Source organism: Diaphorina citri, unplaced genomic scaffold (genome assembly GCF_000475195.1).
Source record: "Diaphorina citri unplaced genomic scaffold, Diaci psyllid genome assembly version 1.1 scaffold721, whole genome shotgun sequence".
NCBI lineage: Eukaryota > Metazoa > Arthropoda > Insecta > Hemiptera > Psyllidae > Diaphorina > Diaphorina citri.
The window spans coordinates 18239-43484 of NW_007378154.1; the positions used below are offsets into that span (position 1 = coordinate 18239).

The following is a 25246-nucleotide window of genomic DNA, read 5'->3' on the forward strand; positions in this document are numbered from 1 at the left end:
GATACTTATTTGATTTTGTACTTTACTGTTTAGTTATTATTTTAAGATATGTGTCAATATTTTACTGTACAAATAAAGGCTTACTTACACAAAAAATATCATCATATTTTTTGTGTAAGTAAGTAAGTAAGTTTTAGTGAATAAAATATACAAAATAAAAAATAAATATGTGAAAGAGGAAAAGGGAATAAGGGGATGAAGATAGAAATAAAATGAAAATCGAGAAAATCGAGAGAGAAATATTCAATCAAAGTTTAGCTGAGCTTTGAAAATTTTCTCCTCCTGTCTTCCCATCATTAAAAATAAAATAAATAAATAAAAATAACATAAATAAATAAAAATAACATAAATAAATAAAAAATCTATAAAAACGTTAAATAATATGAAAGCTGAGCTTTAGGTATTATGTAAAAAATGTAAAAGTTTGAATTTTATATTCATTATTACTAGCAGAATTCATTTACACGTGTAGGAACCTACAACCTACCCATTTCAGATCCAAAATATATTTCCTTATGTAAATGTAAATGCAGTTTCTTTGTGTTATTATGTCACAACTTTGATGCTCACTGCAGCATTGTAGGATTTTTCCAATATCTCAATAATCCTAAAATCCAATGTTTACCTACCATGCTGGCACCGGTCGCTATGCGCATTATATTACATAGCTACTCATTTTCCTCACGAGGCTGAGTGGGCCCCGCAACAGCCAGTCACGGTATCAATCATTTGCATGATACAAATTTCTTGACCCCGCCGAGAATCGAACCCGGGTCTAAATATTTACGTTGTATTCATGGCTTTTTTCAATGATTTGATTGACGGAATGTATGTGGTCGATAGTAGAAAACGATGGTCTAAAACCAGCTTGTTCACTTGGTTGATTTTCTTGGAATTTTCTTGCAAGTCTTTTCTGAATCATTTTCATAAACATTTTGTATAGGACACATGATAGTGTAATTGGTCTGTAGTTGGTAAGCTTATCTCTTCTATCTTTTTTATGGAGTAGAATAATTTTTCCTACTTCCCAGGGGATATTCTATTCCTTGTTAGCGGCGATAGCACGTTGAAAGCACCAGTTTCCAACGGATCACTGAAGTTAAGCAACGTCGCGCGTAGTTCATATCCGGATGGGTGACCATCTGGGGTTACCGTGCAGATGTTTCGGCATGCACTCAGCTTGGTTAGGACGATTCAGTTGTCTCTACCACTTTATCACAAAGGAATTTCATCTACTTTCTTATTTCTTACCTAAAGATGGTACACCGAAATGATAGGTACACTTGAAGATGGTACACGAAAATTTTGATCACTTCAAAGAATTTTTCTATCGATATGCTTTACCATCAAGGTCTTTCAAAAGTAATAAAAAATCGGCAAAGTGTCTGGCCATTTTTAAGCCTTCAATTTATTGTGGCCATCAATAATTTTTACTTTTTGTGGGTGCTAATCCACCCACTTACTTTACGCGTGGAAAACACTGTAAGCCATTCAGTAAACCTGACGGGTCACCTGAGAGACTTATTCTTTCTATCAGGTAGACCTGACAGAAGCACCTGTTCAGGCGTACCTGTAAAAGGAAAAAGAAAGGTACAAAGGAGTGAGAGAAACAAAAACAAGGACAGACGAGAAAGAAAGCTAGAGAAAAAAAGAGATAAATCGAGGGAAGAAGAGAGAGAGAGGAGGAAGAGAGGGAGAGAGAGGGAGAGAGAGAGCAGGAAAAAGGGAGGGAGGGAGGGAGAGAATTTGATAGTTCAACTGAACACCTGCTACCCCAGCAAAAGTAGGACAACATCCTGATCATAATGCATGTAATAGGGAGGAGGGGGAGGGGAGGGGGGATACAAAAGAGGAGGAGAGAGGGGAAGAAAGGAGAAAGAGAGGGGAGGATAAAGTGGTAGAGAGATAATAAACATATTGGGAAATATAATAGGGAATTATAGGGATAGAGAGGGAGATGAAGGAAATGAAAATGAAGTTGGAGAGAGAAAGAGAGATGAGAAAGAAGGAGATAATAAACATGAGCATAGAGAAATGTAATAGGGCATTAGGGATGGAGAGGGAGGTACAATATGATAAGGAGAGCAAGAGAGATACCTAATTGAAAAGAGATGGAGAGGGAGGGAGAGAGGGAAAGAGACCAAAGAGTCCCTTTAGTCAAGCAGTACGAGTATTCTACTACTATATGTTCTCAAACCTGAGGGTAAAATTCCATACTCCTGTGGGATTTGAACCCACGCCCTCCTCTTTACCAGACAAGTCCTTTCCATAATTATAGCACTTCTATCTAAAAGAAAAAAAAAAAAATGTTAGAAAAATTTCATAACCATTATGAAATTCGTTATGTCCAAATATCGTGGAATTTGAAATGCAAAGTTGTCTAGTGCAGTGCTTAGACATACCTACTCGATATCGTAAGTTCCTTTCAGAAACGTAGACAAAATACCGGTATGAGTGTTAAGTAGGTAATTCTGAAAATAGAGAATCCTAAACCCGCCCTGGACCTCATTTATTTTGATAGAAGTATCTATTAGGGTAATTAAATTCGACTGCGCCATATTGGTTACAAACTTCGGATATGACAAAACGTGCCTTGGTTATTGCATGGAGAGGAAATTAGTAGGAGCTGGGTTATGACTTTAGGACTGGATATGGGGATGGTCTTAATGGTATTATAAACAATGTTGGACATTGGGAGAAAGGGAGTGGACTAGTAGAGAGAGAGAGGATAATTAGATTGTGGACATTCACTGAAATTACAAAAGCCTGTCCGTTCAAGTCACACTATCCGTTCAAGTCACACTGCAGTCCAAAGGAAGTTCAACGAAAAGTCAAATTATTTTACAGATTGTAGTGTGCCATTACTTTTTTCTGTGATACTTTTTTTATGTAAAAAGATGGCAAAGTGAATTCGTTAAACGCTACTACCACGTCCTATATTTTACAAAATTCGAGACAAATTGGCCTGTGTCCCTCATTTTTAACAACACACCCGGGTTTGAACCCGAGGTCCCCAGACAGCAATATAACACTCTGACATGACCAATGGTACGAACATTTGCATATTACCAAGTTTCGCCATTTTATTCATCTTTGACAGGTTTCAGTCCTTCAGGAATGGGTCTCCCCCGGGAATCCACTTTTCTGCCAGAAGGTGTTTGAAATACTCCAGGTTCACCTTTGACAGGTTTTAGTATACATTCTGAAATGAAGATGTAAATAAAGATGCTAGAATTAGCGATTCTCAACCAGGGGTACGCGAGAAAAAAATTGTATAGTGGCAGACAAATCGAAGTTTGAAGCTTGATGGGTTCTCTGTGCAGAACAGGTCAGAAAACTACTGAATTTTGACCTCAAGGTACTGAACTTTTTCCAAAGGTACGGAGTGTGTTTAGAACTCAGTATGATACATATCAAACCTATAGGTATGGTTACCCGGCTACCCGGTACTCATTATGGTGGTGGCGGGGGTACGTGAGATTAAATCCGGATACCCAAGGGGTACGCGGGCGAAAAAGGTTGAGAACCGCTGAGCTAGACAACCACAACCACCGTCTGACCGCAACTTGCACCTCTAGATGTGAAGAATATGCGTATACCATTGGCTTGACCATCGTGAACCTTAACCCTAACTGGACCAAAGTCTGAATTGATTGAATAAACACTACTGTCCACCCAATGGTTCTTACAGCTTCTTCTTTTTCTTCGCCTTTTCCCGTGTATAGACGGGATCGGCGTTTTTCGTCGGCCTCTCAATCAGCCCTAACTAGGGTGATTGCGTTTTGGCTACAAATTTTACGAGTGGATACCCTTCGCACTCAACCTTTCCTATTTCTTTAGCAAGGGAAATTCAGGCTGGTATGCTCCCTGTTTAACGTCCCCCACCAAGGGGTCATTTCATACAATTTCTTTTTTTTTTTTTTCATAAATACTTCAATCCATTTATTTATAATATCATAGGTATAATAAATTTAGAAGTAGGTAATAATAATAATAATAATAAAGCCCACTTACACCCTATTAATTCTCTGAATCCCATTTGAAGATGTTGAATCATTTGTTGTTTTTTTTTTTTTTTTTTTTTTTTATTGGTAAAAAAATATTTTTTTTTGTGACATGTTTGGCAACAATGCCTATTTTTTTTTTGCTGCCACATTGATCTGGACACACTTTAAATATGATAATTTAAAATTGAAAAAACCTCATTTTATAAACGACTAAGGGACTCTTGATCTTGAGAATCTTGAGTCCAAACATAGTCGGCCAGCCGTTGATTGATGACCGTGGACTATGTGTATGTGTGGACACACCTCAAGAGCCCTAGTCATTTATAAAATGAAAATCCAAAAATATTATGACAATGTACTCTTGTATGTGTGTGTTTAGAATCCGTTTTGATAGAATCCGTTTTGACAGAATCTGTTTTCATAGAATCCGTTTTGATAGAATCCGTTTTGATAGAATCCGTTTTGATAGAATCCGTTTTCATAGAATCCGTTTTGACAGAATCCGTTTTGATAGAATCTGTTTTGATAGAATCCGTTTTGATAGAATCCGTTTTGATAGAATCCGTTTTGATAGAATCCGTTTTCACAGAATCCGTTTTGACAGAATCCGTTTTGATAGAATCTGTTTTGATAGAATCCGTTTTGATAGAATCCGTTTTCATAGAATCTGTTTTCATAGAATCCGTTTTGATAGAATCCGTTTTCATAGAATCCGTTTTGACAGAATCCGTTTTGGCAGAATCTGTTTTCATAGAATCCGTTTTGACAGAATCCGTTTTGATAGAATCCGTTTTGGTAGAATCCGTTTTGTGTGTGTGTTACTGTTTAGGACTTCGTATTATAATTTATTTCCTATGTAATTACTTCAGTGGTGTGCCCTAAATGAAATCTGAGGGGAAAGCTCCCCTTTCCTTCCTCCCTAAGATTTTCTTTCCTTCACTACTTACCACTTGCCGAAAATAGGAAGTGATTATTCAACCTGGACACACCTTTAGACCGTCACGTCAGCAGATCGGCAGAAAAGGTGTATTTCCCTTTCAGAAACGAAACCGATACCTATGGCGCGCCATTAAATATCACAAAAATCTGGTGTGAACATCACACAACTTTCCTTATCCTATTGAATGATGCTTATTTGAGTGTTCTTTTACCCTAACTTTTACAATATATCTCGAGTCCAAACATAGTCGGCCAGCCGTTGATCGATGACCGTGGACTATGTGTGGACACACCTCAAGAGCCCTAGTCATTTATAAAATGAAAATCCAAAAATATTATGACAATGTACTCTTGTATGTGTGTGTTTGCTTTGGTAATGTTACAAAAAAATTAGCTTGGGTAATGTAAATTATAATAAAAAGTAAAAAAGTAAAAAAAGCTAAAAGGGGTAGAAATATTATAAAAGGTACATGATTCAGAGTAGTAGGTATACTTAAAGAAGCAATGACAAAGTAGCTAAAGAGATGGGAATCGAACCCTCTGTTTGAAGTAGGTATGTACTGATTTTCCTTATGTACCTAGTAGATATATAGCAGAACGGGAATCGAACCCTCTCTATGAAGTAAGTAGGTATGTACCTACTTTCTTAAGCACATGGCTAAAATAGAAAGCAAAAAAGGGAATCGAACCTTTTCTATGAACTATGTTACACCTATTTTCTTAATGACTTTCTGATATTGATTTCCATTCTTCTCTGTTCTGTGTTCTTCTCGTCCATGTTCGCCAAAAAACGGTCGAAATCTGTCCAAAGCGGTCAAAATACCGCCAACCGCAGCACCTATTTTAACCAAACGTTTTGTGTTGCATCCTTGTCACATTTGTGAATATGTGTTCCTAATGTGGGGATATTTAACACACGTTTGGAAGTATAAGCACAGCCCAACTATAACTATACCTGAGTACTTAGGCCCTATGTCTATGTTGTGGTAGTCAATTGATATTTAACACGTCCAACAGATAAATACCCACCTTGCTCTAACCTTTCAAGTCTCTAGCTCTTACCGTTCTCGAGATATTTTGTTTACAGTTAGACAGACAGACACAAACACGGACCAATGGCTGAAACTTTGGATTTAGGCTCTAGGGACCTCAAAACGTGTTTTGGCACTAAAATCTGACCATCTAATTTGACCCGATTACATTACTTTCCTTCCTATATATAGGATAAGGAAAGTAAAAAATAATTGAATTGAATATTTAATTTCCTATGGTTTAGAGTAGGCGCTATCACACCTAAAGAGGGGAAATGATACATTATAATTGTTATTATTGTATCTTTTCACTTGTAAGTTTCATTATTCCATATTTTCCTGGCATGGGGCACTGGACCTTCTTTCATCCTATCCCTCAATTTTAGAAAACACATTATGATTGCTATAGATCTGTGTTGGGATATTTAGCACATGTTTGGAAGTATAAGCACAGCCAACTACCTGAGTACTTAGGCCCTATGTCTATGTTGTGGTAGTCAATTGATATTTAACACGTCCAACAGATAAATACCCGCCTTGCTCTAACATTACATTTCACGTACGAAGGTGCTTGGTACAACTTGGTATCTCCGAGCCAAGTCACTCTAACTGCTAATTAATATTGCTGATGTTGTCTTAAACCCAGAGCTGGAGATTTACGGTATCGTTGTACCTAATCTCTGGTATCTGAAATGTCTGTAACATGTGGATATGTGTGTATAGTAGTCGTTGTTTTACCATTTTTACCATACTGCACCTGAATCCAGGTGCTAGGATCTATTATCCTCGTACATACATACATGCTTAGGTATATAGGTACAAATTATAATATCTTACAGGGTTTTACCAATGAAGCATCAGTAAGATGCTTGAAAATTTAGGAATTAGACAACACAACAGGGACCATGCTGGAAGATCCCGTTAAACCCTTTATTGATGCTTCTGTAACATCTAGCACCAAATGAATGCATGTGGTCAAACTCTGAGGAAGTAGGTATTGAAAAATTATTCTTGATCTTGATGACACCTGTGTATATTTTTATTGATGGAAATTTGTAGAGAAGTTACCTCATAGCCTGATTTACTAACGGTTATAATAACAAAAGTTATAAGTCTCAACAGGGCTAATGTTCATCAGGAATTCAATTAGGTGTTTGTTTCTTCCAACCGCAAAGTTCAGTAGCTATAGCCATCTGCGTAGGTTCCAGTCTATGGGAGACTATGATACCTATGGATATAATATCTAAGAAAGTAACCCGTTCGATTGCAAATATTTCAACGGGTTACTTTCTGGTGTCCTCGTGTTGACCCAGCACCTAAATGGGAAGTATTGTGTCTCTTCTCGCCGTATGAGTAAAAGCCAAAATAATGATGAAAGAAAGAATAGTGATAACATTAAAAATACAATTGAAAGTGTAGGACCTTTAATACCAAATATCCCTGAAGATTACGAAGAAGATTTGATATGTCCTCCAATTCCAAAAGATATTGAGGCAGCGATAAGATCTTCAATTCCAAATGCCCCTAATGATGAGAATGAAGAATTGATAGGTCCTCCAATTCGAAAAGATATTGAAGCAGCGATAAGATCTTCAATTCCAAATGTCCTTAAAGAATCCAAAGATAACGAAGAAAATTTGATCGGTCCTCCAATTCCAAAACACATTGAAGCAGCGATAGAACCTTCAATTCCAAATGCCCCTAAAGAATCTACAGATAATAATGAAGATTTGATAGGTCCTCCAATTCCAGCCGAATTTTCAAAACCAACACCGACGCCTAAACCAACAACACCAAAAACAACAACACCAGCACTCAAAACAACAACAACAACAACAACAAAACCACCGCTGGTTCCAAAAGCCAAACAATTGGTACCAACTAGTCAGCGATTTCCATGGAGGTACCAGAAGCTATCGATATCAAGCAGTCCTTCTACAGTTGCCAAAACAGATTCTGCCAAAACGGATTCTATGAAAACAGATTCTGCCAAAACGGATTCTATCAAAACGGATTCTATGAAAACAGATTCTGCCAAAACGGATTCTGTCAAAACGGATTCTACCAAAACGGATTCTGCCAAAACGGATTCTATCAAAACGGATTCTGCCAAAACGGATTCTGTAAAAACGTCTTCTCCTTCGAATCCAGAAACCACTGAGATGAGAAATAATGATTCAACAGACAAACTTAACTCAAGAGACAAACTTGATAGTGATTTAACAGACGAACTCAAAAGTAGTGATTTGACTGAAAAACTAGAAAGTAGAGGCTCAAATGAGCGATTGAAAAGTAGTGAGTCAACGAACGAACCAAACTGTGACGTCGGTGCTTTAATTGGTGAGAAACAAAACTCCTCTGATTCAATCGGTGAGAAACAAAACTCTTCTGACACAATCAGTGAATCCAGCGGTGCTCTGATTCAATCGGTGAGAAACAAAACTCTTCTGACACAATCAGTGAATCCAGCGGTGACTCAACCGGTGGCCCGTCCACCAATTTCAACTTCATCAACGCCAAAAACAAGGCGACCAGCTTGAAACGAAAACTCGACCGTTCCAACGTTGAATTCGACGCAACCGGACGAATCGTGTCGAAAACGCGTTTCCGATCTCAGCCGAATACACCCGAACCTTTCCGATCTCAGTCGATCACACCCGAAGCGAATCCCGGAAACGGCCGATCCACGAAGGGCGTCGAAATAGCTCCACCGTCGACGTTCGAATATTTTGGTCCTTCGCGGGCCGGATTTGGTCTGTCACGGACCGGATCGAAAAGAGGGAGGGCAGGGAATAGAATGATGGATGCGGTGCGTTATGGGATGACGAGGGTGGAGGAGAAGAAGAAGGAGAAGGGGGAGAAGAAAGAGAAGGGGCTGTTGGATATTATTTAGAGGAGGAGTGAGTGAGAAACTATTTACTTTTTTTATTTATTTTTTTTTATTATTTTTTTTACTTAAACGGGCGGACCCTTTGCTATCTAAATACACAATTAACCCTAAGTAAACCTATTCCAAAGTACAAGATAAAATTGCAAAAATATCAACTTGAAAATATATATCTGAGTTTTATTACCATAGAGGTGCCCAATTTGCCTAACCTTTTCAAAGGAAGATCGACTTGAATTTTCAATACAGTGTTGCCATCCACTTACCCAATGAGGGACTTGCCTCTAAATTTGGTCCACAAGTTTAGAGTGATCGGGTGTGTAAGATGATATTGCCAAGTTCAAACACTGCTGGGTGTGCTGGTCGCGATCGACTTGAAATCAATCCGCGATCGACCCTTTTTTTTTTCAAGAGATTTTTTTTTTTCCACAGCCCTTTTTTTGAGAGATTTGATAGAGGGAAGTAACTGCGAAGGTTTTATGGTCCCTGAATCGAAGAGGGAGAGAGAGAGACGAACCTTATCCGTTCAGAATAAAATCCGCCCCGGGCGGGAACCGTGGCCTAGCGCTTACAAGACAGACGCGCTACCAAGTTACCTGGGCTGTCAGAACGAAGTTTATCTGGATAAAATCCGCCCCGGGCGGTAATCGAACCCGCCTATGACACAAACTAGCTAGATTTATTATTATTATTATTTTAGAAATTTATTTAAAATTTTAAATACAATTGAAGGAGCGCTAGAATTTTGGATTCCCTATGGAGAGAGAATAAAAACGCACTAGGTTAAGTCCACATCAATATTTCATCATAAGAAAACAGTAGGGTTTATATTATTATTGCAAGTGATGATCACAGAGGGAGAAGAAAAATCATGAGAGAGAGAGAGAGAGCTGGGAAAATACAAATTCTACCCATTTAAAGAAGGTTGGTACTTGTCAAACTCTGGTTAAAAAAAAATAATAATAATAATAATTAAAAAAAAAAAAAAATGTGACTTTTGTCTTTTTCACCCCCTACCAAAATGGAAATATTGCGAAAGGGAAATACGCGTAACATCTCTTCTTATGTTATGGTTTCAGGTGTATCCATGTTACGGACATAGGCGTAGGTTACATCTCCACCATGGTTAACCTAACCAAACTGTTTCTACGCTGGTGTGCGCAAGTTCGAGACTTCGGCATTCAACATTTGTGCAACATGCGTAACTTGCAAGTCCTATCCGTAGCAGGTAAGTAATGGTGGCTTGGAGAGGTTCGATTCCCATCATCGTCAAAAAATTTGCACTCGTAAAGATACTTACCTATTTCGATTGCAAATTACAGGTAGGTATTTAAATGGGTTTTGCCAGCCTAGTTAGCTTGGTTGGTAGCGCGTTTTCTTTGTGAGCGCTAGGCCGCGGGTTCGATTCCCGCGCGGGGCGGATTTTATCCTGATGGGATGTTCGTTCTCGGAACGGCTGGCTTTCTCCTATCCCGTCTTCCTTCTCTGTTCGATTTCGGGACGATAAGACCATAGCAGTTACAGTTCCCTCTATATGTGGGTTGGATCTTTCCTATGTATGTGGTATCTACTTATGTATCTTTCCTATGTATGTAGTTCTAACCAGTTATGAACCAACTTAACATAATAGGAAACAACTCTTTTCTCGTCCTCACATCCACTTCTTCTTCTCTTCCAGGTTGTCCCCTCCTGTCCGCCAGTGGCCTCTCCAGTCTGATCCAGCTACGCCACCTCCGCGAGCTGGAACTCACCAACTGTCCTGGGGCGTCCAAAGAACTGTTCGACTACATTCGGGAACATTTGCCGCGATGTTTGATCATTGAATAAGGCGGTCCTATATTTTTGGATCTCAGAGAGAGGTCCTATATTTCGAATAAGTGGGAGGTCCTATATTTGGGATCTTTATCGTATTCAAAGAAAACAATCGAATAAGTTGCCACTTTAACCTACGTGTAACAATGACATAGGTAAAAAAAACCAGCCACTTTAACATGGCTAGAGCTAGAGACCATCACCCCGGTGTAAAGCAGATATAAAAAGATATCTTTATTTTTTTATTTATTTATTTATTTTTTTTAAGAGGTTTGACAGAGGGAACTGCAACTGCTATGGTCTTATCGTCCCGAAATCGAAGAGAGAAGGAAGACAGGATACGAAGTTGAAGTTGGTAGACGGGCCACCGGTTGAGTCACCGCTGGATTCACTGATTGTGTCAGAAGAGTTTTGTTTCTCACCGATTGAATCAGAAGAGTTTTGTTTCTCACCAATTAAAGCACCAACGTCACAGTTTGGTTCGTTCGTTGACTCACTACTTTTCAATCGCTCATTTGAGCCTCTACTTTCTAGTTTTTCACTACTTTTGAGTTCGTCTGTTAAATCACTATCAAGTTTGTCGCTTGAGTTAAGTTTGTCTGTTGAATCATTATTTCTCATCTCAGTGGTTTCTGGATTCGAAGGAGAAGACGTTTTTACGGAATCCGTTTTGATAGAATCCGTTTTGACAGAATCCGTTTTGATAGAATCCGTTTTGGCAGAATCTGTTTTCATAGAATCCGTTTTGACAGAATCCGTTTTGATAGAATCCGTTTTGGTAGAATCCGTTTTGGCAGAATCTGTTTTGGCAACTGTAGAAGGACTGCTTGATATCGATAGCTTCTGGTACCTCCATGGAAATCGCTGACTAGTTGGTACCAATGGTTTGGCTTTTGGAATCAGCGGTGGTTTTGTTGTTGTTGTTGTTGTTGTTGTTGTTTTGAGTGCTGGTGTTATTGTTGTTTTTGGTGTTGTTGGTTTAGGCGTCGGTGTTGGTTTTGAAAATTCGGCTGGAATTGGAGGACCTATCAAATCTTCATTATTATCTGTAGATTCTTTAGGGGCATTTGGAATTGAAGATTCTATCGTTGCTTCAATGTCTTTTGGAATTGAAGGACCTATCAAATTTTCTTCGTTATCTTTGGATTCTTTAGGGGCATTTGGAATTGAAGATCTTATCGCTGCTTCAATATCTTTAGGAATTGGAGGACCTATCAAATCTTCTTCGTAATCTTCAGGGATATTTGGTATTAAAGGTCCTACACTTTCAATTGTATTTTTAATGTTATCACTATTCTTTATTTAATTCATTTTCACTTGTTCTTGTTCCTCGTTCCTCGTGCTCGTAGCTCGTGTCTGGCTGTTCTCTTGCTAAGTTCTCTGGCTGATTCAAGGTGTTTTCGGTCTGTACTCTGTATTCTAATCTTTGATTCTTTTGCGAATCTTGCGATCATAAAATAAATATCTAGAGTTTCAATATTCATTTAGATTTCCTTACCAAAATTATTACTTAGTTTTTCATTTTGCATCAATAGATATCCGTTTTTCTTCTTTCATCGATATTTTCTCTTTTACAGGTGTTATCGGTATTTTCTCTTTCATTATTATTTTTTCCTTCGTCGCTATTTGCACATGGTTTCTCAACCTTCGCCAACACGTCCTTATTAGCCATAAACCGTGTGTCTACAAGAGGATAAGTCACAGGTTTTCTGCTGTCACTCCGACCTTCATATTTAGGAAAAGACCTTTCACCACTTCTGTGCAAACACGTCCTTATTAGCCACAAACCGTGTGTCTACAAGAGGATAAGTCACAGGTTTTCTGCTGTCACTCCGACCTTCATATTTAGGAAAAGACCTTTCACCACTTCTGTCACATTTTTTACCACTGTCTCCAATCGAAGTTGTTTCTCCACCACTCTGTCCTTCCGTTCTCTGATATCTTTTGAACACCTGCTTGTTCCGTTCGGCCCACTTTCGCTTGAAGCAAAATATGCTGCCCGCCGAATAGGCCTCCTCCGCTTCCATTCGCGCCAGCATTTGTTCAGCGCTCATCCTTGGAGCGTCTTCAAATTCACCGGAGCGAGCCTCTCTCGACCGCCTGGCTCTTGGGGGTTCGCCTTCCCCGGAGATGGATCTTTCACGCGGGGCGAAGCCTCTCGGCCCGCCAAATTTTTCTTCCTCGTGTGCCTCCTCGCCGACGGATCTTTCACGCGGGGCGGAGCCTCTCTGCCCGCCAACTTTTCCCTCCTCGCCGATCAAGCCAATCAAACTCTCGGGGGGCGCGAACTCCGCCCGCCGCTGGGCGCGCTGTTTCTCCACCCATTCCTCCTGACTCATCTGGCCATCCTTCCCCACGTCCCATTCGCGCGTTTTGTTGGCGCGCCGAATTTCTTCCAGTTTGCGCGCGACGAGATCGGACACCAGCGATTGGGTTCGGGCAACATCGGCCTCGTGTTCGGCTTTGTCTTCGTCGGATGAAGAGGTGTCGGGCGAGGCGGGGAGTGGGGGAAGACCTGTGGAGAGAACAGACGAGGAATTATTTGATTAATGAAAATTGTTTATTAATAACCGTAAAAAATTAAAAATCAGATAAAAATAAAATACCTATTTCTATCAAGACAATTTCTATGAGAATGTTTTTAAATTGGTGAGCTTTCGTTGTCACTTAGGCCATCATCTTCATACCTAGACTATATTATGTACTTCTACTCCTGCTGCGATTAAGTTCTGAACATGATGTCCTGTATGACATCGAAAACTCACCAACTTAAAAACTTCTAGTCGAAATTGTCCTGCTGATAAAAATGTTTGATTTTGCTGGGAAAAGCCATCAGCACGGATTGTCCAGATGGTCACCCATCCAGATATGAACCACGCACAATGTTGCTTAATTGCAGTGATCCATGGAGAACTGACCCATTCACCCGCGGCCTAGCGCTTACGCTTACAAGGCAGACGCGCCACCAACCAAGCTAACACCCATATTTGTGAACAAAATGCTGGCTCTTAAGTTCGTGCTAAGCATAGTCTCAAGGCATTTGATTGGTCAATTTTGACTTGAGATATTTCAAAAATTAAAAATCAAATAAAAATAAAATACCTATTTCTATCAAGACAATTTCCATGAGAATGTTTTTAAATTGGTGAGCTTTCGATGTCACTTAGGCCATCATCTTAAGTTCTGAACATGATGTCCTGTATGACATCGAAAACTCACCAACTTAAAAACTTTTAGTCGAAATTGTCCTGATAAAAGTGTTTGATTTTGCTGGGAAAAGCCATCAGCACGGATTGTCCAGACGGTAACCCATCCGAATATGAACCACGCACAATGTTGCTTAATTGCAGTGATCCATGGAGAACTGACCCATTCACCCGCGGCCTAGCGCTTACGCTTACAAGGAGTTAGGTCGCATTGTTTGCCTTTGCATTGAACACTTAGGTGTTATTATTTTTCATTGACTTTCCCTGTTCCTCTTAGTTTCTTTGCCAAAATGTACATGCTGTTGGGTGACAATCAATTTGTTAGGATGAAGAATACCTTTGCTTTCCCTAGTGACACTATTTGTCTTGCTGTGAGTGGTGCCACCATAGTTGAAACAAACACTAATCCGTGGATAAAGGGCATACTGCAGGAGTATTTGGCGGACAATGAGAATTTGGATCGGAGTGAAGTTACTGTTTTTCTTATGGGTGGAACAAATGATTTTCTCCAGGGGATTGATCTAAAGTCGTTTCAGGTTGCTTATAAGAGCTTACTGCGCTTCATTCGTAAAAAATTTACCAAGGTAATTGTGTGCCCACCTCCCCCGATCCCCAAATTTGGTGTTGATGGTATCAAGTCCCTTAAGGAATGTAACCACTGGTTCTACAGCCTGGTTCCCATGGTACATACTGTTGACTCGTTTACTTCATACATGGACCCGTCAGGTGAAAGTCCAAATTTGTCTCTTTTCGAAGAGACATTCCCCGACGGAAGCCCAGACATGGTTCACCTGAATGAGGCGGGTCTATTTGAATTAAAGAATATACTTCTGATCAAGGACCAGGAAATTCGGTAAGATATTAGTATGAGATTGGTGAGAATAATCAAATTTGGTTTGTGTTAATTGCTACATCCTCGTCCTGATAGTGGACGTTGGATTTGTCTAAAAAAAAAGAAAAGAAAAGTGAAAAAATTTCCAAGTCCCGAAAAATCGGCGGCCGATTTTTGGTAGAAAATTTTCCATCTTAAAATACATGCTCCCCGTGTACTAAAGATTAATTTAAAGTAGGTAGGTATCAAAAATTGTGTGTTTTTTTTAAGTCCGAAGCAATATTGACTTTGGTTGATATCTAGATGAGTGACGGTGCGATTTTTATTTAAAAAAATTGTTATAGTCGCGCCCTTGAACCATACCAGGTTAGCATACCAAATTTCATCGTTCTACGACAATCCGTTCTTGTTATATTTTGTATACCACCTTTTCCCCCTTAAACCTGTAGTACATACATAGGTACATACGCATTACGCATAGAGACCATGGGCTAAAAACCACTTTTTTGGAATCAGGGGACCCCAAAAAGGATATTTCTACCCGTTTCCCGATTTTGAAAATTGGGACCGATTGCAATACTTTCTCATTACCTTGTATAGGTTCCCTATAGGTACCTAACTGTAATAGAAAGTAACAAGCTTGGCCCGTCCCTCCGGGAATTTTTTAGCCCGTAATTTATTCGATCGTGGAAGAAAATCAGTACCTATGCACCTACCTAATTTGTTTAATATTCAGTTTATTATTATTGATTTGATTTTTGATTTTACTGACTTGTAATGATTTAAAATCAAGATTAGAGCCCGTTCTCCCTTTATTCATTTTAAGTCACCCATCCATTTATTGGCCTTGCTCGGCGTAGCTTAACATAGGGGACTCTAAAACCGGTCTTAAATTAACGATTGAAGTGTTATCTAAAACTTTCTCGCTTTGAGTTCATAGGTCGTCGCGACAAATTTCGAGCTCATTTGTGTGAGAAAATGTGAAAAAAATTCCCCAAAAACCATTTTTTTTTCTTTTGCTTTTTGGTTTTCTGGACAAAATTTGCACCACCACTTTCGTTTTCCTGGTAAAAAGACCTTTAATTTGATATATAGGTCGACCAGGTTTGTCTATAAGTCCTTCTAGGGGGACAGACAGACAGACACACGACACTGAAGCGAATACAATAGCTCGTCCCTATACCTTTTATTATTAATAAAGGATGGACGGGCTAAAAATGAAATCTTCGACCTCTTAAAGTTACTTTTTTGGAGTTTTGACCTTAGATTTGGATTTTTCACAACCTTTGACAGGAATCGACCTTTTATTTATAATTTTTACCCAAATGCAACTGCTCCATTGATGACGGATTGACGGATTCATAACGTATTCTATACGTTATGATTATGACCGATTTTTTACGATTTTTATTTGGGACCTGTTGGCAACACTGTTTGCCTCATGTTAAACTGGATCAAACATGGCTGAACCAATGAGATTGTGAGATTTCGCTGTGTTTACATCCAAAGCGGTATCTCATTGGTTCAGCCATGTTTTGTTTCACTAGAAAATACAACTCGTCTCGTTTCAAAATTCAAATAAACGCTTCATTTTCACGATTTCAAATTTCATTTTTACTTTTTTCATTTCGGGGTCAAGAAATTTGTATCATGCAAATGATTGATACCGTGACTGGCTGTTGCGGGGCCCACTCAGCCTCGTGAGGAAAATGAGTAGTTGTGTTTACATCCAAAGCGGTATCTCATTGGTTCAGCCATGTTTTGTTTCACTAGAAAATACATTATACAAATACAACTCGTCTCGTTTCAAAATTCAAATAAAAACGCTTATTTCATTTTCACAAATTTCATTTTCACTTGTTCCCTAAGTTCCCTTGTTCCTCGTGTCTCGTGTCTGTGTCTGGCCAGTCTGGCTGTTCGCTGTTCTGTGTTCTCTTGCTAATCGTGGTACTCTGCTTCTGCTACTTGCTAATCTTGCTATTTCTCTGATCTCTGGACTCTGGCTGATTCATGGTGTTTTCGGTCTGTACTCTGTATTTTATAATCTTTGATTCTTTTGCGAATCTTGCGGTCATCAAATAAATATCTAGAGTTTCAATATTCATTTAGATTTCCTTACCAAAATTATTACTTAGTTTTTCATTTTGCATCAATAGATATCCGTTCTTTCTGTATTATTACTACCTCCCTACTTTCTTTCTTCTGTTAGGTCGCATTGTTTGCCTTTGCATTTATTATTTTTCATTGACTTTCCCTGTTCCTCTTAGTTTCTTTGCCAAAATGTACATGCTGTTGGGTGACAATCAATTTGTTAGGATGAAGAATACCTTTGCTTTCCCTAGTGACACTATTTGTCTTGCTGTGAGTGGTGCCACCATAGTTGAAACAAACACTAATCCGTGGATAAAGGGCATACTGCAGGAGTATTTGGCGGACAATGAGAATTTGGATCGGAGTGAAGTTACTGTTTTTCTTATGGGTGGAACAAATGATTTTCTCCAGGGGATTGATCTAAAGTCGTTTCAGGTTGCTTATAAGAGCTTACTGCGCTTCATTCGTAAAAAATTTACCAAGGTAATTGTGTGCCCACCTCCCCCGATCCCCAAATTTGGTGTTGATGGTATCAAGTCCCTTAAGGAATGTAACCACTGGTTCTACAGCCTGGTTCCCATGGTACATACTGTTGACTCGTTTACTTCATACATGGACCCGTCAGGTGAAAGTCCAAATTTGTCTCTTTTCGAAGAGACATTCCCCGACGGAAGCCCAGACATGGTTCACCTGAATGAGGCGGGTCTATTTGAATTAAAGAATATACTTCTGATCAAGGACCAGGAAATTCGGTAAGATATTAGTATGAGATTGGTGAGAATAATCAAATTTGGTTTGTGTTAATTGCTACATCCTGGCATTGTACATTTTATCATTCATAGGTTATTAGATGCTTCTTCATAGGCTGGTCACCAAATTCTCCTGAGGTCACAACATTAAAGTGACCTAGAGCGTTTGCCCATTTTCACTCAGGTTCCCAACAGTCGGGACCTTTTTCAAGAAGTTTCTTACATAACGGCTATGATTTCAGTGCAAGGGTCATTTAATTGTTGTACTGTCTTCACTGTTTTTTTTTTTTTTTTTTTTTTTAATAAAGTTCTTCTATGGGGACAGACAGACAGACACACGACACCGAAGCGAATACAATAGCCCGTCCCTATACCTTTTATTATTAATAAAGGATGGACGGGCTAAAAATGGACTCTCCGACCTCAAGTTACTTTTTTGGAGTTTTGACCTTAGATTTGGATTTTTCACAACCTTTGACATAGGAATCGACCTTTTATTTATAATTTTTACCCAAATGCAACTGCTCCATTGATGACGGATTCATAACGTATTCTATACGTTATGATTATGACCGATTTTTTACGATTTTTATTTCGGACCTGTTGGCAACACTGTTTGCCTCATGTTAAACTGGATACTGGATCAAACATGGCTGAACCAATGAGATTGTGAGATTTCGTTGTGTTTACATCCAAAGCGGTATCTCATTGTAGAGGTGGCAAAGATCGGTTCACTTTAGGGAATAAGTTCCAACCGTTCAGTTCCTTTCATGGAACTGTTCCCAATATAAGTTAGCAGCTAGTTTATGTATCTGAGGGGCTTGCTGAAGATTTATCTCAGGAGAGTCTCCTCAGATATGATGATAGAGTCTCCTCATGGGAGGCAAGACAAAAAGACGTGTCATAAGATCAATTTGGATGGAGAACCTATCTGTTAGCGTCCCCAAGTTTTACCTGTAAGCTTTTGTTCCTGTTCTTCCCATTGCTTCCTCAACAATTCTCGTTTCATGTCAAACGAAAGAAGCTCGGCATCTGTAGGTGGTGGTGCTTGTGAGGAAGTACCAACTGATGGGAAACCTGCAAAGGAAGAAGAAAATGTTGTTTTTGTTTACAAATGACCATTAGGCCATTTTCCTACACGCATCCTAATATTTTTCTACAATATCATTGCTGGCTTCCAAGGCTGGACAGGAATTTAGATGGGTCTGATTCATAGGAGTATTTAAGGAGCAGAGTGGACCAATGCTATGTCTAACTGATGATTACTAACAAGTATGAAACAATCATTGATCATTTCAATTAGAATATTAATCCAGTAGTACCTTGATTATTTCAACCCCAAAATCAGTTCAAAATAGGGTACCTATTTATTAATCAATTTGTTCTTTTGTATCTAAATTTTGCCCTTTTTCCATTGTTATACAGCATCTCAATTGTTTAGTTGAAATAATCAAGGTTCTACTGTAAATAATAAAAAATAGCTAATCCCTTCATTAATTTAATTTTGCTAAAAAGTATGTTGCAGCATGTGAATGTCAAGCCACATTTACACCATTGGTGACATGAGTTGATGGGTTATTCACTCCCTAGATGCTCAGCTTCAATCATGTACTACCTGAGAGGCTGTAAGTAAGTAAAGTGCCCAAGGACACCCCCAGCAAAGAAATTGTTGGGGGTGTCCTTGGGCTGGATCAGAGCCAGAGTAATCGTAGCAATTATGAGAGCAGCTAGTTTATGTATCTGAGGGGCTCTCTGAAGATTTATCTCAGGAGAGTCTCCTCAGATATGATGATAGAGTCTTCATTCTTGTTCATAAATTTAAAGTTCATAAATTGCCTACGATCATTCTTGTTCATAAATTTAAAGTCCTGATAGTGGACGTTGGATTTAATTTTTACTTTCTAAAGAGATATCGAAAAAAGTACCCATCCACCCACCCGTGGGATCAATACACCGATGTTGCATATTTATTTTGTAAATTTCGACAACAATTTTCATTTTTTTTTATTTTTATTATTATTATTTTTTGTAGTTCCTTACTGTAATAGAAACTCGTGTGATGTTCACACCACATTTTTTTTTTCACTTACCTTGACTCTCTCGTTTCCGATTCTCCGTCGCCCTCAGCCGCGTCTTGAACTGTCGTCTCCTCAGACGTCGCATTTGTCTCACCTTATCCCGCTCGAGTCTCGTCGTGTCTCGCATCTCGTTGAGAGTCTCAATTTGTCTCGCACGTTCTGTCTCGTCGGAGGAGAACCCAAAGTAGCCAACCCCGTGCTGACGGGCCTCCCCGAATAGAATGTCCTGATACCTACCTACCTACCTACTATTATGCAAAAAAACCCCTCTGATTTTATTTAATTTTTTCTGCCGAAAAAATCTCATCTTTTTACTCAAGAAAAAGCATTATAAAAAAAGGATTTTTTTTTAATTGTGTTAAGTATAAATGCTTGTCACAAATGTCGTTCCCCGCTTAATATACCACGCCAAATTTGATGACATGACTTGGACTCGAACCACCAACCTCCAGATTCAAAGTTCACCGTACTAACCACTGCACCACTGAGGTTGGTTAAAAAAAGCATTATAAATTCCCTTTAAGGTCCGATCCCACTAGTCGTTCGGAAAAAAATCGTGTCGTGTGTAGTAAGAACACTCTCATTTAAATTACATTGCGTACAGGACATTCGGGAAAAAATCGGATGAAACTCACTACAAGTGGGAACGAGCTCTTAAGGGATGAGGTAGGTACATGTATATTAATTTTTCGACAAAAGTCACATTTTTTTTTTTTTTTAATTATTATTATTATTATTTTTGTCCTGATAGTGGACGTTGGATTTGTCTGGAAAAAAAAAGAAAAGTGAAAAAATTTCCAAGTCCCGAAAAATCGGCGGCCGATTTTTGGTAGAAAATTTTCCATCTTAAAATACATGCTCCCCGTTTAAATATAGGTCAAAGTTTAAACTAAGTTTTAGCCAGCCTGGTAGGCTTTCAGGGTAACGTGACTACATAGTAAGCACTAGGTCAGTGGTCCGATTCCCGACCTGGGCAGACTTTATCATAATTATACCGATTAGGTTTGTTCTGGGAATGGCTGACTTTCTCCTATTCTGTAATTCTCTGATTTTTGGTACAATATTATTACAGTCCCTTGTTTTTTCATCTAAATTCCCTTTGGGGATGACCAATGATTTTTTAAAAAATAAATACCTTTGGTTTTTGTATCCAACTTCCCTGCGTGTTCATTGGCACCAGTACTGCATTTGGTTTCTTTCAGATACCGATTCTGAGCCTGGTAGAATTTCAGATCTTCTTTCAGACATTTTCTTGTTCTTCCTGATGGGGGGCAGAAAGGGGGAGGCTAAAGTAGTATACAATAAAGAGTATAAAGTAATAATCACTGCTTGTTTTAAAGGTAAAAAGAATCACACAATATGGCAGAGTAAATTTTAATCTGGAAAATTTTCTCTTTGATACTGTGTGATTGGTCTTTGTTAACACAGGGCTGTATTTCATTACTTTACTGTGGCCCAGACTTCAAAAATTTGGAACATACCCCAGTAATCAAATTTAATGATGCCAATTAATTAGCTACCGTACTTACTTTCTTAACAGGCTTAATACCCCATATTATGAACAAAAAAAAAAAAAAAAAATGCTCTCAAGGTGAAACAAATTTGGGCCAATAAGAGGTTTAAGACTGGTGCTTAAAAGCCATTTGTTTGTGAATATGTCCCTAAGTAAAATAAATAAGAAATGCTTGATTGGCTTACCTAGGGCATCGGTAAACTCAGTCCACTCATCATCACTATCCCCATTGTCCTGACTTTCAAGTTCAACACAATCATCATCACTGTCACATTTCTCTTTGAGTTTCTTGTCAAAATTCACCAGCACTTGCTTACTGTTATCCAACACTTTCTTCCCTTTCATTAGATCATCGTATATTTTTGTCTTAGCGACAAGAGCATCTTGTGAGTGTTTCAATTCTTCTGTCTCCTCAATAGTGTTTGGCTGACTTTTCAAATCCTTGTCGTTCCTCTGTGTTACATTCTTGTTTGTCTTATCGTTAATGTTCAACTTGGTGATGGGTTTGTCTCGATACTTTGCACAGTTGACGATGCCACTGCTTGTGTTTTTTGATTCATTTTGTAGTTTTTTGATCTCTTGTTGTTTCCGTAGCAATTCTGCTTTCAAACTGACCAATGATGATTTGCTGATATTGTCTGAGAGGTTATGACTTGTAGGAGAATCCATAATGACTTTGTTGTCTTGACTTTCAACACAATCATCATCACTGTCACATTTCTCTTGGAGTTTCTTGTCAAAATTCACCAGCACTTGGTTACTGCTATCCAACACTTTCTTCCCTTTCATTAGATCATCATATATTTTTGTCTTGGCAACAAGAGCATCTTGTGACTGTTTCAATTCTTCTGTCTCCTCAACCATGTTTGACTGACTTTTTAAATCCTTGTCATTCCTCTGTGTTACATTCTTGTTTGTCTTATCGTTAATGTTCAACTTGGTGACAGGCTTGTCTCGATACTTTGCACAGTTGACAATGCCACTGCTTGGGTTTTTTGATTCATTTTGTAGTTTTTTGATCTCTTGTTGTTTACGTAGCAATTCTGCTTTCAAACTGACCAATGATGATTTGCTGATATTGTCTGAGAGGTTATGACTTGTAGGAGAATCCATGATGAGTTTTTACTTTTTGATAATCTGGAATAAAGGGAATTCAGTTTGGTATTTTTTTTTTTTTACATTGCACTCCTTAAATCTACATTTAGAACACTCCTAAAGGAAGTATTTTCCCTTGCTTATGAAGAGGTTTTTATAATGACTTTTTACTTTTTGATAATCTGGAATAAAGGGAATTCAGTTTGGTCATTTTTTTTTTTTTTTACATTGCACTCCTTAAATCTACATTTAGAACACTCCTAAAGGAAGTATTTTCCCTTGCTTATGAAGAGGTTTTTTACAGGCTCAAGTGAAACTGAAACTTTACCAGAAACAGCTTGGAGATTACCATGCCTCTTGAGTGGAAGGTAACCACTAGACAAGGTTAATGCCTTAGGCATTCTCTACCACCTAACCCTTAGAGCTCTATTATTATGTGGTCAAATTCTCAAATAAATGAGGGTGAAATTCCATGCCTTGGCTGAGATCAAACCCATGTTTACCAGGCAAGTGTCTTGACCACTATGCCACCAAGGTAGGTAAATGATCACAGGTTTGATTCCTGCCCAGGGGAAAACTTCCTGATCACTTATCTTTATCAGATAAGGCTTGAACTTTGAACATTTTTCTCCTATCCTGTCCTCATTTGGGCTGTGTTTATTAACTCAGCTAGGCTTTATAGTTCATGCCTAAGCTCTTAGAGCAGGCTTGTCCAACCCACGAGCTCATTTTTGCGGCCCGCGAAGGCCCGCCTAAAAAAATTGAACAAAAATGGGAAATAACAGTAAATATACTAAATAAAATAAATAATGCATGAAAATTTATAAATTTATCCCAGTTGAGTTTTTGCAGCCCGCCAACTCTCTACCTTGGTCTCTTGCGGCCCTCGGGTGCCCTAAGGTTGGACAACCCTGTCTTAGAGTATTAGGTGTCAATGCCTAAGCTAGTGTTAGTTTGTACCCACAGTTAGGCATTAGTTGGGAACACTATGTAGTATACGCTTGAGCTAGAATTTTGAGTTTTTTGATAGCTCTAAGGTCAAGTTTTAGCACTATGGATTGTCTCAGGATTGGGTTTAATCCTAGGTCGACCTGACTATGTATTAATAAACCAATAACAATAGGGAAATTGTTGTTTCAAATCAACCTTGAGTTGGTAAACCCCAGTATCACCCTCTGTACAAAAAACAGCTTCAATTTCTAGATGATAAGAGCTGCCTGTAAAAATACTAAAGTGGTTGGGTGGTAGAGCTCCTTTAGGAAAACTCTGTCACTTGATAAGGCCCTATTAAAAATCCTACCTGAATACTTACCCTGCTTAGATCCTGTCTGATTTGTGGTGCACTCAGTTTCCTGTTTCCTGGTGATTCCAGGACAGTGATAAAATGATTCAATGGGTACGTAATGTCTATTTTTACATACCCATTTACTCAGTACCCAGGTATACGGGATTAACGTCACTTTTAACACCCTAGGATTAGGAACTCAGTAGGTACCCATTTTTCATTAAATTTCCATTCAAAATTACCTAATAACTAGGTCTAGGTATTTTCAACAATTTCATATTTCAACTTTTTTTTTTTCAAATTTTCGCGCTCATGATTTTTTGAGAAAACAAGACACTTTCACACGAACCCACATTCAAGACTCCTTTCACACGATGTCGCTTTCCCCTCCATTGAGCCAATCAGATTGCTTAAACCGAGAATAAAACTTAAACGTAGAGGTATTATATGTAATAAATATAAATGCAGTTTATGCAGTTTCTTTGTGTTATTATGTCACAACTTTGGTACTCACTGCAACACTGTAGGATTTTCCCAATACATATCGCAATAATCCTAAAATCCAATGTTTACCTACCATGCTAGCACCGGTCGCTATGCGCATTCATTTGTCATAGCTACTCATTTTCCTCACGAGGCTGAGTGGGCCCCGCAACAGCCAGTCACGGAATCAATCATTTGCATGATACAATTTCTTGGCCCCGCCGGGAATCGAACCCGGGTCTCCCGCGTGCAAGGCGAGTGCAGTGACCACTACGCCATGGGAGCTGACGCCATTCCCCCGGGAATCGAACCCGGGTCTCCCGCGTGCAAGGCGAGCGCAGTGACCACTACGCCATGGGAGCTGAAGATTGGATTTCCTCACGAGGCTGAGTGGGCCCCGCAACAGCCAGTCACGGGATCAATCATTTGCATGATACAAATTTCTTGACCCTGCCGGGATTCGAACCCGGGTCTCCCGCGTGCAAGGCGAGCGCAGTGACCACTACGCCATGGGAGCTGACTGAAACGAGATCGAGTGCCGCGTGCAGGGCGAGCGCAGTGACCACTACGCCATGGGAGCTACTACATTGCTTCAAGTCGCGGGGGGCGGGCGGGTACCCCTTCAATTATCGCCCCGCCGTGATCAGGTCTACCTGATGGTGTGTGTGCTCATCAGGCTCATCAGATATCAGGTAGACCTGATCAGGAGTACTTGTCAGGTCTACCTGATAGTGTGTGTGCTCATCAGATATCAGGTAGACCTGATCAGGAGTACTTGTCAGGTCTACCTAGCCCTAAATGGGGTCAACGAAACAACGCCGGGTGTGATAGGTATATTACAAGGAGCCTGAGCTAAGGTACCAATCTTTCATCCCGCCTGTAGGTATACAGTATTCACCAAGAGGTTTGGTCTTGGAACGGCTGACTTTCTCCTATCCTGTCTTCCCTTCTCTCTTCGATTTCGGGACGATAAGACCTCCGTTACAGTTCCGTCTAATCCAGAGGTTCTCAAACTGGGGGGCGCTCCCCCCCCCTGGGGAGGCGTGGAGATAATTCAGGGGGGCGCGAGGTTTTCCTATAAAAAAATCAAATTTACACCAAAATTACCTACCTACCAGGAAAGTCTCCAACTCTAGTAGGTACCTATCTTGAGTTACGTCCCTGCCCTGCTTATTAGTCTACCCTGCTTATTATCACTGCTGTTTCACCTTATGAGGGATTCTAACCATAAATCTCCA

General features: G+C 39.3%; 4 protein-coding genes across 4 annotated transcripts; 3 read left to right on the top strand and 1 right to left on the bottom strand.

The window, feature by feature from the left end:
- The first annotated feature begins 7326 nt into the window (after nucleotides 1-7326).
- Nucleotides 7327-9750, top strand: LOC113468393 (mucin-5AC-like). Its single transcript, XM_026825248.1, has 2 exons — nucleotides 7327-8360; nucleotides 8420-9750. Exons 1-2 carry the CDS (start codon nucleotides 7327-7329, stop codon nucleotides 8868-8870), a joined length of 1485 nt encoding a protein of 494 aa, XP_026681049.1. The 3' UTR covers nucleotides 8871-9750.
- Nucleotides 9751-9866: 116 nt separating this feature from the next.
- Nucleotides 9867-10901, top strand: LOC103511490 (F-box/LRR-repeat protein 16-like). The gene is made up of 2 exons (XM_008476214.3): nucleotides 9867-10092; nucleotides 10543-10901. The coding sequence occupies exons 1-2, from the start codon at nucleotides 9987-9989 to the stop codon at nucleotides 10689-10691; spliced, it is 255 nt and encodes an 84-aa protein (XP_008474436.1). The 5' UTR covers nucleotides 9867-9986; the 3' UTR covers nucleotides 10692-10901.
- Nucleotides 10902-12204: 1303 nt separating this feature from the next.
- Nucleotides 12205-23789, bottom strand: LOC103511498 (coiled-coil domain-containing protein 174). The gene is made up of 8 exons (XM_026825242.1): nucleotides 23553-23789; nucleotides 22405-22422; nucleotides 21331-21820; nucleotides 20768-20893; nucleotides 20377-20399; nucleotides 19645-19858; nucleotides 12534-13191; nucleotides 12205-12421 (listed from the first exon to the last, which is right to left on the bottom strand). Exons 3-8 carry the CDS (start codon nucleotides 21812-21814, stop codon nucleotides 12205-12207), a joined length of 1722 nt encoding a protein of 573 aa, XP_026681043.1. The 5' UTR covers nucleotides 21815-21820; nucleotides 22405-22422; nucleotides 23553-23789.
- LOC113468390 lies at nucleotides 14089-17827 on the top strand. The gene is made up of 2 exons (XM_026825243.1): nucleotides 14089-14794; nucleotides 17617-17827. The coding sequence occupies exon 1, from the start codon at nucleotides 14173-14175 to the stop codon at nucleotides 14737-14739; it is 567 nt and encodes a 188-aa protein (XP_026681044.1). The 5' UTR covers nucleotides 14089-14172; the 3' UTR covers nucleotides 14740-14794; nucleotides 17617-17827.
- Nucleotides 23790-25246: the final 1457 nt, after the last annotated feature.